This window comes from Xenopus tropicalis, chromosome 2 (assembly GCF_000004195.4).
Source record: "Xenopus tropicalis strain Nigerian chromosome 2, UCB_Xtro_10.0, whole genome shotgun sequence".
Taxonomy (NCBI): domain Eukaryota; kingdom Metazoa; phylum Chordata; class Amphibia; order Anura; family Pipidae; genus Xenopus; species Xenopus tropicalis.
Window position 1 is genome coordinate 41,365,068 of NC_030678.2, and position 14,501 is coordinate 41,379,568.

Consider the following 14,501-nt stretch of genomic DNA (forward strand, 5'->3'; position numbering starts at 1 on the left):
AATGAGAGGCACTAAGAACTGGCACCCCAAAAGCATTATATACAATGAGAAGCAAATGGAACTGGTAGCCCGTGAATTCCCCACGCCTATCTGGAGATATAGCTGCTCCTCTCTAGCAAGTAGTGGGGAGAAACACACGGTGACTGCAATGATTATAGGGGTACAGTTCCACCAATGTGCAGCACCACCCAGCACAGACCCACAAGCATGTACATATGCACAGAAAACACCCTATGCCCCTTCTCTTGTTTTTCCATGCACTCTGCTTTTCTCTAGTTTCACCTTTATTTTTCATCTCTTCCACCTGCTTCACTATACCGTTTTTCTTTACATTTGTTTTTATGTATTTCCCCACCCTACTTTCTTTACATTGCTCATATTTTTCCATTTTTATTTTCCTTTCCTGTATTTTCCTTTACTCTCTTCTCTTTCTGTGGATTACTCACTTTCTTTCACTCTGCTCTTCTTTCTCGTGCCCTCAGCCATTTCTCTCCTCGCCATTCTGCTCAGTTTTCTGCTATTATTGTAAATGTAATTATACTTTATTTTTACTGTTTTCTGTATCCTCCCTCACCTCCTGATCACTTTTTTTTCTATTTTAATTCCTCCTTTTATTTTAATCATGTGCTTGTGTGTAATTCACATGCTGGCATTGGCTGGAGTTTTAATCATTGAGATTATAATCTTTAAGGCTGAAGACACACGGAGCTACTAGTAGCAGCTTTTTTTTCACAGCTACTAAACACCGCTGACCAATGAATTAAAAATACAAGTTAAATTCCACTGCCCCCCAATTAGCACTTTATATTGATATCTATCTACTTCATTATATGAATGTACCTCCTACATGAACTTTTCAGTAGTTACTGAACAGGACTGGTTACTGGGCCCCACAGTGAGATCACTGGGCCCCTAAACTTACACAGTTCCATATCAAACAATGACAGCACAGAGCAGGGGCAGGTAGGTGGGAGGGGGTTTAACTTAGGGAACTCTACTGACCCCCTATAAACTGAATTACGTTAATCAATGGAACTCTTTATATATACTACTTATTATAGAATAACATCAGCTATTTTATTTATTTTGCATGAATGAGGGGCATGGAAGCTCTGTAACACGACTCTTCTTTGCAGAAAGCGGCAGCTTTATCAGATCCATTTATTCCCTACTACTTCGCCCCCCTATAAACACTGCCAAGTAATCTCTCCCTCTCCAGCAATCTCTCTTGTCCCGCTCATACCAAACACTGCAGGAGGGGAAATGATATCGCGAGAGAAGGCTACCTCCCATGATTCTTTGCTCTCCCGTCTCAGGCGAAAATAGAAATTCTGGTGTCTTACGCAGATTGTAAAAGAAATTGAAAATTTGGTTCAATTTCGTGTAAACGGACTGAAAGAGTTGTTTTTTTTCTGAATGTTTAATGACTTTGCTTTTGATAACAGATAAGTGACAGCACTATAAAGAGTTAACGTTTAAGCCACGCCTTGTGGGCCGGCCCTTATGCTTGCTCCTCCTGGATTTCCATGCACGTCTGTCTTCCCGGATCTGTGAGTGCTGCTTGCCGCTTCAGCTTGTGTATGTGCAATCATGGCTGTGCTGCTCCGGCATTACCTGAGGGGAAGCCCTGTGCTCGGCCTGTGTCTTCTCTTGCTGTCAGCCGCCGCTGTCACCTGTGAGCCCCAGGAGGAGAAGGAGCAGCCTCAAGGCCGGCCTGGCCGCGCTGCCCCGGATGGAGAGTGTCACTTCTACGCAGGGGGACAGGTGTACCCCGGAGAGGCGACCCGTGTGCCGGTGTCCGATCATTCTCTGCACCTCAGCAAAGCAAAAAGTGGGTCATTGTTCTCCCAAAGCTGCTTCCCGCCCTTCCAGCGATTCTCTCGCAGAGACACAGGCCAAGGGATAGCGAGTGACTTTGTTGTAGGCAATGCTGTGGGTTGGCAAGCTGGCATTACACCGGGGTATTGCTGGGTATTGCCCAGTGAGGGGGGGCACTGCTTTTCTTTTGCATCTCTGCCAAAAGTCTCTGCGCTTTGTGTAGCACATACCATTGGCTAAGGACACGTAAGTCAAATCCTATTGGTCGCTGTGGCTGCATGCAGCTGGATCCTGTCACACTGCTTGTGCATCTGCCTTATTATAGAATTGCTAGGAACAAGCATGGGCAAATGTCCAGTCCTACTATCAGAGGGCCCCCCTGGGTGGGAACCCTTATATTTGCCAATGATTACCTTACTTGCAGCCCTCCAGCTGTTGCTGAGCTAACTCCAGAGTACACACACAGCTGACTGGCAGTGTACTGCAGAAATCATTTCATTTCTTCCCCCCCCAATGCAGGAATAATCAAGTTAATCTTGACTCCCTCCATTTCCTTATTTCACCTCTGTTGCGCTACAATGCAGACTTAGTGCCGGTTTGCTCAAATGCAATCAGTGCAGTGTCGGACTGGGACCTCAGGGGCCCACCAGAAAAACCTTAGACCAAATGCCCACTCTCCAAACTATTTTTCCTCCTTTCCTCTTTATTCTCCTAGTCTCTTTTATTTACATGCTAGCATCTATTCTTCCATCTATTTCTCCTCTTTGTTCCCATTCAGAAATAGAAAATGGCCATGAGGCAGCTCATATGTTCAGGAGCAGGAGGGCCCACTGACACCTGGGCCCACCGGGAGTTTTCCTGGTATCCTGGTGGGCCAGTCCGACACTGAATCAGTGCAAGTTAGAAGTGGGAAAGCTCCAGATTTATTTAGCATGGGCAAGTGATAGCCAAAGGCAGCATAGGCCAATGATCTATATAAGCTGCCAATAAAGAAAAAGACTGCATGTGGAAGTACAGACAGACTGCATGGGGTGGGGTGGAGGGTAGTAAAGAGTCTCTCAATATTTCAGAAACTTGCAGAATTTTTAAATGTTTGCACTTGCAAGTTTCTTGCATTAAATGTTTATTTTCATTATAGTTCCTCCCTAATAAAAATGAGTATATCTAATTGCTGTTTTGTCTCTGCGTTTCTGTAGTTTCCAAGCCTGCGCCATACTGGGAAGGAACAGCAGTGATAAATGGAGAGTTCAAAGAGTTGAAACTTACAGATTATAAAGGGAAATATCTGGTGTTCTTTTTTTATCCTCTTGATTTGTGAGTATAATGTTCATCTGCTCCTTTTATTTTTGTTTGTATTTTGCATATTTACTCAGCATTGCTAAATCCAGTGGTCACTTCTAATCTTTCTTGACCTATCGTGGTTGCTGTATGAAGTAGTGGGGCCTGCCAGTGATGGACTGGGGTAACTGGCCCTACCAGAAACCCCACTTCACCCTCTGTATACCTTCCTTCTCTTTCACCTATACACTGTTTACCTGCAGTGTACTTTCAGCCAACACCCAACCACTGCAAACAACCAACCACAGAAAACCGTTCCTCACACCTGAAAGGCTAGCTCCCATTCTGCCCAAACCCCAACCCAGTCTGCCAAAATCCTAACCGTTCCACAGAGCACCATCTCAGTCTGAACTAATCCAAAACTGAATGGATCAGCTTTCTGTCTGCCCCTGGCTATATGTCCCCATTTCTGTTTCTACTGATAGCATGCATTAACCCTGCTGACCCAGCAACTGTCTGGGAGTAACCTTTGATTTTTTTCCTGTATCCTTCTGTAATCACACAAACACCATGGTCAAATCCTGTCATTTTTGTCTGTGCAATCTTATATAAAAATTTTGAGTTTTAGTTCTTTGAAATAAATATATAATATACTGTGTTGAATAAAATCAAGCCCTACGTGCATTCTGTTGTGCAGTGTGTGAATAATTACAGCTGTGCTTCAAAACTGTTAATCATTTACTGTGAGGATCTGATACATATATATAATAGAATATAAAGCTTCACTGCACTGCCAGCTTCTATAGGATAACTTACATTTCCCCATATAACTAAAAAACAATTTTGTATATTGGTGCTTATGGACAGCAGAAATGTTATCCTGGAGTTGACTGATCAAATGTTAAATTGGGAATTCCAGCAGTTAGATTTGTATCAACTTTATTAAAACAAAACAATTTTAACCAATAAATGTATACTATCCCTTTGAAAAATACCCATGTCCCCCTGCATGTTTATTATTTTCAAAGATTTAGGCATAAATACATAAATTCCCTCTTTTTTTGTGTAGTAACTTTTATAACAGGGCAATTGGGTGACAGGGACACTGCTGTATTATATTTCACATATAATATGCATACATCTCACTCTCACATCCTTTCCTCCAACTTCTGGCTGTAACTGGAAGGCCATAGCTCTGCTGTACAGAGAAGGATACAGATTTCTCCATACAGGCCTTGCAGGGGAGGGAAAGTGCTGACCCAAGCTCTGTGTGCACCCAAGGCAAGGCATCCGTTAATTGGTAACCCATGCCCACCCACTCCCCGAGGGGTGCACAAGCAAGATGATAGCAACAAGCAAGGGAGGGACACTACACACACCTCTGCTAGTGCTGGTACTGAACATTCTCTTCAAGGGGCAAAATTATGTGTAGTTACACCAAATATATAAATGCCTGGCACCCTCCCATCATTACAATCTAGGCACATATATATATAAATATATACTACCCAACATCTAAGTTCCTAGCCCTACAGATCTATATATATATATAATACCTTTGAGAAAGGTCCCCAGGTGGGACCGAAACATTGCTTTTTTTTCACCATGTTGTAATAATTTTTTTTTTTATTATTATAAGAGTGCTGATCCATCGCAATTACTATATATAATTCTTATCTTTTCCAGTACATTTGTGTGCCCCACTGAAATCATCGCATTTGGAGACAGAATAGAAGAATTTAGATCCATCAACACCGAAGTTGTAGCCTGCTCTGTGGATTCTCAGTTCACACACTTAGCATGGTTTGTACCATTTATTTGTGTAAACAGTTACTGACACTCTTTATGCTGCAGTGGTTGCTTTGCATTTATCCCTAGAGGGTTTTCAAAGGAAAGCCAAATGAGGGCTTTCTAATAGAATGGCATTTTTACAGAATACTGATATTATTAGATTTTAAGATTTGAATCTGGGCAGTGCTGGAGAAATGCTAGAGAAAAATAATAAAGAAAATAGATAAAGATGGTCAATTTTGTTACATACAAATTGCTGTTGTCACTGTTTTCATCTGAAAGATTTTTACTGTAGCCACATTTAAAAAAAAATTGGTGGTTTCTAACAATGTATTTGTCTGTCTACCATGCAGTATAGTCTAAATACATCTTTGTTTTAATAGGATAAACACGCCACGCAAACAAGGTGGTCTTGGGCCCATGAAAATTCCTCTGCTCTCTGATTTGACACATCAGATTTCAAAGGATTATGGTGTATATTTAGAAGACCAAGGGCATACACTAAGGTTTGTAATCTATGAATATTTCTTTGCATATGTACACATGCACAGACCTATTGTGTTTATTTACTGAATTATTGATTAACTTCATTTAGGTATGTTGTGGGATAGGATTTCCTCCTCAGAGTTAAATAAGCCTTCAGCATTTGGTTTCTTAATGTCCTTTTTCTAAGTTCTGTGGTTTGCTTGGTAAAGGCCAGTTCCTTTAATGGAAGGTGCCAGGGATTGCATGTTGTCAGACTGAGGAAGAGTTTTTTTTATATTGCTTCTACAGGGGCCATAGAAAGGCTGAGGAAAGGTTGGCATGTTTGTTTGGGCAGGGAAAGTATTTCTCCTTGCATCTTCTTTCATGCAAAGAGTACTAGTCATAGTTCTACCAAGCCCTCTTTTTCCACTATTCCCCCGGTGATTTTCATTCACCATCAGAGATGTTATGACAACCACTGTCATAATATGACAGCCATTTTATTCTTTCCCAGAAAGGACCTCAGGCAATAGTGGTTCTGTGCCAGATAAGTTATTTCCACTAGACCAATCCATTGACTCCAAGTATATGCTGATATCAAGCTTCTGGTGTTTCCCCTTACTTGAGCCAGTGAGACTGGGAATGCTCTCGTTTCTTCCCATATTTCTGGTCTCGTCTTATTATGTTTCCCCTGAGATTTTCCATATGATTACATGCAAAAGATAACGGGGTATAACCAGTCCATAACACTACTATCCCCCCCCTTCTCTTCCTTATTGTATAAACTTAATTTGCTATGTTCAGTTATATAGATTACAAAATACATCAGATTGTTTTTCTTTTTTTCAGATCTAACAATGTGACACTAAAATGCATTTGCCTCTAAAGGTTTTTTTTTTGTTTTTTTTGAGTGAACAAATTACTAATTATTATTCTGATATCTGTAGAGGACTTTTCATTATTGATGACAAAGGAGTCCTTCGTCAGATTACAATGAATGATCTTCCTGTTGGGAGATCTGTAGATGAGACACTACGTCTAGTTCAGGCATTCCAGTATACAGACACACATGGAGAAGGTGAGTGTTGTAAGCCAGTCTCTAAACTAATCTAATTGGTCAGTCAATGTATAAATTGTGTAATTAGGCTATCTGTGGCCCAATTGCTCATCAGATCTATGGGTGGTTGGCCACCTGCGTTTAAAACAAAACAAAACATTAGGGGGTCTGACATTGTATAATATTTGAGAACTTAGTCTAGGCTTATACCTAAAATATGTTATATAGTGGATAATGTACCCCCTACTGTAATTGATAAGGATATTAGAACTCACCAAGAAATCATGCAACCATCTAAAAGCAAAAGGCTTGGTGTTTTTTTTTTACTGGCGAGCTAACCCTGAGATGACTTCTGATCAAACATTTTTATTCATCGAAAACTTCTTCCTGTGTAAGCTTGTCTCTCTCTTTAAAGCATCTTCACAACACTTTTGCTTCTTTAAAGGAGAAGGAAAGGTAAACACTAAGTAAGCTTTATCAAAAAGGTCTATGTAAATACAGCCATGAACACTTACAGAACTGCTGCTCTGAATCCTCAGTGAAAAGAAACGCCACCTTTCTTTGCTTTTATTCTGTATACATGATCTTCTGTGTCATACTTCCTGAAAATCCTTCAGGGCACAGCACGGCACAAGTCTGCTCAGTTTGCTACACCCTGCTCTCTCCCATCTCTGCTCTCCCCCTCTCCTTTCTGATTTAATCTGAGCTACCAGCAGCCAGAGCTGCAGTTACAAAGACCAAGCTAAAATTGCAGCTACTATCTTAAACAGAGGGAGCTTCAATGGCTGTTTACTTAGGTAAACAGGTAAAGCATTTTGCAGAATACATATAGCATTCTAGCTTGCATTATTGTGGCTAATCTGCAATAAAATGCATTTCCTTTTCCTTTAAATGTTTTAGTCTGACATGTGTGAACTAAATATACGTTTTCATCAACTTTTCACAATATTGGTAATTCATAATGTTTGAACAGAATGTCACATACAGTATGCACCACAGTAGCACCTACAACAGGCAGACTGTTACTAACTGTTACTAATGGTGCAGTCAGTCTTTAAGGGATAGAAAAATGGTGAGATTAGAGCTCACTACAGAAAAAAATCACCCACTTTATTTTTTATACATCTACATTATACATAATGCTTCTATTGGCTCAATCTTGCGATGCTTTTTCATTTTTTTTACTAGTATATACTAATATGTATTATACAGTGTATAGTAATATATACAATTTTTTTTAGATTGATAAATTCAGAATAAATCAATCAATTCCAGCACTATCTTCTTAAGGGCAGTGACACGGGGATATTAGTCGCCTGCGATAAATCTTCACTACCGCGGGCGACTAATCTCCCCCATATGCCATCCCACCGGCAAGAATGTAAATAGTCGTGGGAGGCATACATGTCGATATGGTTTCCCGAAGTTGCCTCTCAAGGAAACTTGGGGCAGGAAAGCAACACAAATGACGTCCCACCGGCAATGTACATTCTTGTCGCCCGCGGTAGCGAAGATTTATTTACTAACTAATCTCCCCATGTGCTACTGCCCTAAAACTCATGCAGTAAACTGGCATATTTGACAATTTCATAATATTTAATGTAAATCTTTACTAAAAGCAGTGCCTGTTCAAAGGTTCTTATTTGCATTTGGAGCATTAATTTAACTGGGCACTTACTGTTAGTGCTTTTATAGAATTAGGGGCACATATAAAATGTAATTTTCTGAAAATTTTTTTACCAATACTTTGTAGTTTTATATTATCCCTTCTTTAAGGGGGGGAGGGTGGCAATCGTCCATGACTGAACAGGCATTATGTTCCTATAACCAATTATACTGCCAACCACACACCTAAACTTACTGAGATGTAAACCAAAAAAGGAGGGTCAGAAGTCAAAAGTTTGAATATGAAAAAAAAAAAGTCAAGTCTATTCTCTTATTAAATATTTTTTCATAATATGGAGGTTTGTTTGTCCCTTGACCCAGAGAGATGTCAACGCCTTTATAGCTGAATGATGTGTGGATTGAACTATTAAGAGTAGCACTTCTGCTACTGGCTATGTACATGAATATGAAATCTATTCACATACCACATGGTGGCAGATTAAATTAAGAAATGTGGAGTGCATTCTTTTTCTGTATATTTCTATCCTCTGAAATTGTATCACATACATTCTCACTTTGCTGCCTGACTTGTAAGGGAGCAGCATTTGATCTGGTTTAGAATAAATTCTGCAAATTATAAATTGTGAAGTCATGACTGTGTTCATAGACAGATTTATAAAGGTCATACTGATTATACTGTGATACTGCTTTTAGATTTCTTGTCAAAAACTCTACCCCAGGACTGTCTGGAGGCTCGCAGGCTGGATTTGGCCCTTCAAAGGATTTTTATGGCCCCCAGCCTGTTTGAAGTCTCCATAGACTTCAATGTATGACATTGTAATTTTTCATTTTATCCAGGGGCACGAGCACTACATGTAGTAATGTGAACAGCACTGCTCTAGCCCTACATATAAAGAAGCTGACTGCTGTCCCTCAGCTGTTTTCATTCTGGTGCAAAGTTTTGCTCCTGCTTTACAGAATCGGAGTATAATCATTTAGGGGCAAAAAATCTAATGTCAATTCTGTTTTTCTTTCCCTTTATATTTTAGTTTGCCCCGCTGGTTGGAAACCTGGGAGTGAAACTGTGAGTATATTTTCTCTTACATTAAATATTTCAGAAATACCCTTAGCACTTAAAGGAACAGTAACACCAAAAAATGAAAGAGCTTTAAAGTAATAAAAATATAATGTACTGTTGCCCTGCACTGGTAAAACTGGTGTGTTTGCTACAGTAACACTACTATAATTTATATAATAAGCTGCTGTGTAGCCACGGGGGCAGCCATTCAAGCTGGAAAAAAGGAGAAAAGGCACAGGTTACATAGCAGATAACAGATAAGTTCTGTAGAATACAATAGTGTTTTATCTGTTATTTGCTATGTGCCTGTGCCTTTTCTCCTTTGAATGGCTGCCTCCATGGCTACATAGCAGCTTATTTATATAAATTATAGTAGACTTTCTGAAGTAAACACACAACTTTTACCAGTGCAGGGCAGCAGCACATTATATTTTAGTTACTTTTATACACTTTCATTTTTTTGTGTTACTGTTCCTTTAAGAACACACTGTTTCTCACTTTCTGTTTATTGTATTTAAATCTACTACATAGTGAAACATTAAGGGGAATTCCAAATATGGGAACCATCTCCTGCAGTTGTCCATTCCCCAGAGGTTTTATCCAGAAAAACTCATCCCCTAAAATTAATTTTGTTTGAGTACAACACATTACAAAACAAAATCCAAGAATGTTGCGCTCAAGAGGTTGATCGCCGCACTCAGTTTATGTATGGCTTTGTGTGAGACTGACTAGAGAATTAAATGGAATGTACTGTAAACATAAATCCTAATGCAGTCTGAATGCTAGTTATCTATAGATCATAATGGAAAACTTATGTGACATCATTTTAGATAGTTTCAATATTAGGTAAGTAAGTTGGTAGGGAAAGCAAGCCAATACAGGTATCAGACCCCTTATCTGGAAACCTGTTATCTAGAAAGCTCCGAATTACTGAAAGCCCGTCTCCCATAGACTCCATTTTAATCAAATAATTCAGAATTTTAAAACTGATTACCTTTTTCTATGTAGAAATAAAACAGTATCTTGTAATTGATCCCAACTAAGATATAAATAATCCCTATTGGATGCAAAACAATCCTATTGGGTTTAATTAATGTTTTATTGATTTTTTTTTAGTAGACTTAAGGTATTGAGATCCAACTTACGGAAAGACCCCTTATCCGGAATACCCTTGGCCCCGAGCATTCTGGATCATGGGCCCTATACCTGTACTTGATTTGTAATATTGCATTTGATTTTGCAGGCCCTGTCTTTAAAATAGTAGTTGTGGGGGCCAGGTTTGGGCTGACTTATACTTTCTTGGTTGGTGGTGACCAAAACACTGTGCTATTACTTTTATTAGCACCTTCTATGGTCAAATTTAAAGCTTTATATTTCCCCAATTTTCTGTTGTAATTGTAGAGGACCTTAGGGGGGAAAGAGGGGACAGTCTACTCTTTATTAAAGATGATCCTAAAAATGCTAAACAGTTGATTTGTTTTAGTTGAAGAATGTTAGACAACCATGTCATTAAGTTCTTTCACTTTTTTTTTTTTTTTCTTTTAGATAATTCCTGACCCAGCGGGAAAACTGAAATATTTTCATAAACAACACTGACATTTCTGTTTTTTAATATAAATCCATCGGTATTTGTTTACACCGCTTGCAACTAATAAAATTCTGTGAATTTTGTTATTGCTTTGTGATTGTTTCTCTCTGTATGATCAATATGAACAGAACAAGTTGAACTTAGAGAAAACCAAACACTACTCTGGGCATAAATGGATTTCTCACTCTGGCTCAAATGATAATAACTTGCAAAACCATCACAAAGTCCTTCGGGTCTGATTTATATTAATTTCAGTTGGTTCTGTTTGCAGGTTCTTCTCCGTGAGGTAAAAGAACTTGTTGCATTTAATTCTGGGAGGAATTTAAGTTGAGTAAACGGAAAGTGCAGTAAGAAATAATGGGTCCGATTTAATTTGATGAGGAAAGATAACTTTCTAATTCAGTTCCATGGAGCCAGATGATAGATCCATGAAAACTCTATTGAAGTCTGTCATTTCTCATGAGTTACATGTAATAAAAATAACTACTGCAGTAGCCAGTGAGATCTTAATATAAAACTTAGTACTAGTATCCTGTCAACATAGCTTCTGCATCTTATTGGGAATGGTAAGGAGAAGGAAAGCTAGGCACCCCCCAGTGATTGTAATATCCTACCTTTTACCACGGGCCAGTGCTCCTGTTAGGAGAAGACAACACCAGCCCTGGGTACCTGCAAGGGAGCAATCCTATTACGTCTCTTTGTTCTTCTGAATCCCAGAGCCAGCGCAAGTGCAAGTAGGGTGAATTTGCTGACTTTCTTCTGTCTCTCTTTGTTCTTCTGAATCCCAGGGCCGGCGCAAGTGCAGTAGGGTGAATATGCCGACTTTCTTGTTAAAGGTGTGCTTTTCACTCTACTGCACATGTATAAGCGCCAAAAAGACAGAAGGCGGCACCCCCAGTGATTTTTACTTTTTCTCCCCACAGTAAATGAGTATTGTACCTTAAATCAGTGTTGTAGCTTGGAATGTCGGGCTTAGCCTGCTAGTGTTCACCCCTTTAGGCATAAGCCACAAATGCAGGCCGAGAATCAGCCCCTACGCTCTGATTAGTTTTCAATGTGCCATTACCTGAAACTGCTGTGTCGGCCCAGGTGCAGGGACATGGGGTGGATTTTGGCTCCAAAAAGTGCAAGTATGTATTTCAAAGCCAAAATCTGCTCCATGTACCTGCACCCGGGCTGACGCAACAGCTTTAGGTGCAGGCACAGGGAATGGCTGTTTGGAGCATTGGGGAATCAGCCCCATGTTGCCTGTAGCCTTAATTGCTTGTTTTCTATGAATTGCAAGAAAACGATAGCAAGTAGCTGCTTATTTTTAATGGTTATTTTAAGTGAATATGTAATATCTACTATTAAACTCAATTCATTAACTACTTTGCCCCATTCTCCTTTTGTTGGAGGGTTTGTGCTTCTCCAATGTCATTTTCTTATTTTTCTTAGTAAACTGCTTTCTGGATAATAGGGTAAGTAGGACTCTAGCTAACAAACATGATAGCTGTTGACATTTCAAATGGGAGACCTGCAAAAAAAAACATGAGTTCAACAAACTACCAAAATTACAAATTGCCTCACCTTTGTTTTCATATATATGAAAAGTTAATTTAATGTTAAGCTACCCCTTTAATACTCTGGTTTGCCTCTTGAGGAAATATGTGGAAACCCAAGCAAGCCCTGACTGGGTAAACATATGAAACTGCTTCCAGCTTCCCATCAGCTGAAGTGCAGGCCAGTAGCAAAATGATTTCCTGTTTTCTCCCACTCTGCTTTGGTATAGGCTAATGCCACTGTCCGCGGATAAACACATGCCAAGAATCAGCCAATAAGCTGGCATTAACCCTTTGTAAACTGCTGCACACAAGACTAAGTCAATCTAGTTAGAAAAGAAAATGTATACTCCATAAACCACGTTCTAAAATAGGTGGCACATGGGACATTTTGGTACCTTGGGAAACTGCTTTTAGCAGGCAAAAAATGCCAGTTGACACAAAATAGCTTTCTGTCTTTTCACCCAATTCAAGTGCCATCACCCTATGGTCTGGGCATATGTAAACTCTGGACCCAACACCTAAATCTGCAGCTTGATGATAAAGACCAAGACAAACATCTTGCAGATATACTGAGCAGTTCATTAGTAGATGTAAAGAACATATACAGTTATGGGACCTGTTATACAGACCTGTTATAATAAGGTTAATGAAAAAGCAGCTGCTATCCTTTTTTTACCTATGACTGCCACTAGGACCTGCTGTCTGCTGCCACATAATTAATAGGAAACTGCTGACGTCTTCCTCACCAGGCTTAATCTGTGATGCCACAGACCCATACCAGGGGTAGACAGTCACCTCAGTTGTTCACATACCTATTCCAGCTATTCAAGCTGAAGTGGAGGATAAAAGCACCAGATTGTATTAAACAAAATTACATAAAACTTTGCACATCTATATATAAGAAAGGCTGGTGTACCAGCCGAAACGTCAGTCTCTGTTATTTTGCTTTAATAAATCTTTTGACTACGATAAGTCCTGTGTGGAGTGGCCCGTGTTTTCTACCATTATATATATATATATATATATATATATATATATATATATATATATATACAGGTATGGGATCCGTTATCCGGAAACCCGATATCCAGAAAGCTCTGAATTACGGAAAGCCTGTCTCCCATAGACTCCATTTTAATGAAATAATTTAGATTTTTAAAATTGATTTCCTTTTTCTCTGTAAAAATAAAACAGTGCTTTGTACTTGATCCCAACTAAGATATAACTAATCTTTACTGGATGCAAAATAATCCTATTGGGTTTAATTGATTTTTTAGTAGACTAAAAATCGCGCCGCCGCGTCTGCCATCCCGCCGGCGACTTACATGTTCGCCGGTGGGATGGCAGGGGTAGGCAACTCGGGGAGATTAGTCGCCCGCGAACAGGGAGTTAATCGCGGGCGACTAATCTCCCCCGTGTGCCAGAGCCCTTAAGGTATGAAGATCCAAATTACGGAAAAAACCCTTATCCGGAATACCCTTGGTCCGGAGCATTCTGGATAATGGGTCCTATACCTGTATAGATATATAGATATATATATAGAGAGAGAGAGAGAGAGAGAGAGAGAGAGAGAGTGATTGAGTGTGTCACCAACTCTGGAATTATTGATGAGATCTTCACCAAATATATTCACAGCAAACTAGGGTAAAAAGTTTACCCCCCCCCCAATCTCCACGTGTGTATTTTCCACTTGTATGATCATTGAGCCAGAAACAATTTCTATTATAGTCAACTGAGTAAAATGGAATTACAAAAGAAAAAAGGGATAGTAACAGGAAAAGGTAGTACACTCCAATGGTTCGGTACAGTTCCCTTAGGTTCGGTTATTCGTGCATCCCATGCAATAGGTCCTAAGCAGAATTTTCCCATTTGTATAGAATTAGAGTTTTTAAAATGCCTATTTCAATTTAAATATATAAATATTTTTCAACGAAACACTCTATTGTCGCATTATACCCTAGCTTTACAGCTCTGTGCTAAAACTGGCATAGAGACAATGTGTAGGCCTACTGATTGGGAATCATGCTGTTGCTGCAGTATATGTCCAAAAGTCCTAGTGGCACACTGTGACTACACATCTATATTCTATACAAATCTATAAATAGGATTGTGTGCTACGCAATGTGTTCAATCCTGTATCATAACACTGACTGTTCATCTTGCTGCAAGGTGTAGGGTAAACTTATATGTAAGCATATGTACATCCCCTGCAACTGAACAGCTTTGTAACCATAATGTCCTGCCTGTATTAGGCCCTGGAGTATGGCAGTGTAACCT

The 14,501-nt window shown here is 39.5% G+C and overlaps 1 protein-coding gene across 1 annotated transcript; it reads left to right on the forward strand.

Annotated features, from left to right (window-relative positions):
• The first annotated feature begins 1,517 nt into the window (after positions 1–1,517).
• Positions 1,518–10,766, forward strand: prdx4 (peroxiredoxin 4). Its single transcript, NM_001006811.1, has 7 exons — positions 1,518–1,831; positions 3,015–3,132; positions 4,783–4,899; positions 5,271–5,393; positions 6,300–6,430; positions 9,064–9,098; positions 10,638–10,766. Exons 1-7 carry the CDS (start codon positions 1,591–1,593, stop codon positions 10,686–10,688), a joined length of 816 nt encoding a protein of 271 aa, NP_001006812.1. The 5' UTR covers positions 1,518–1,590; the 3' UTR covers positions 10,689–10,766.
• The last annotated feature ends 3,735 nt before the right edge of the window (positions 10,767–14,501 follow it).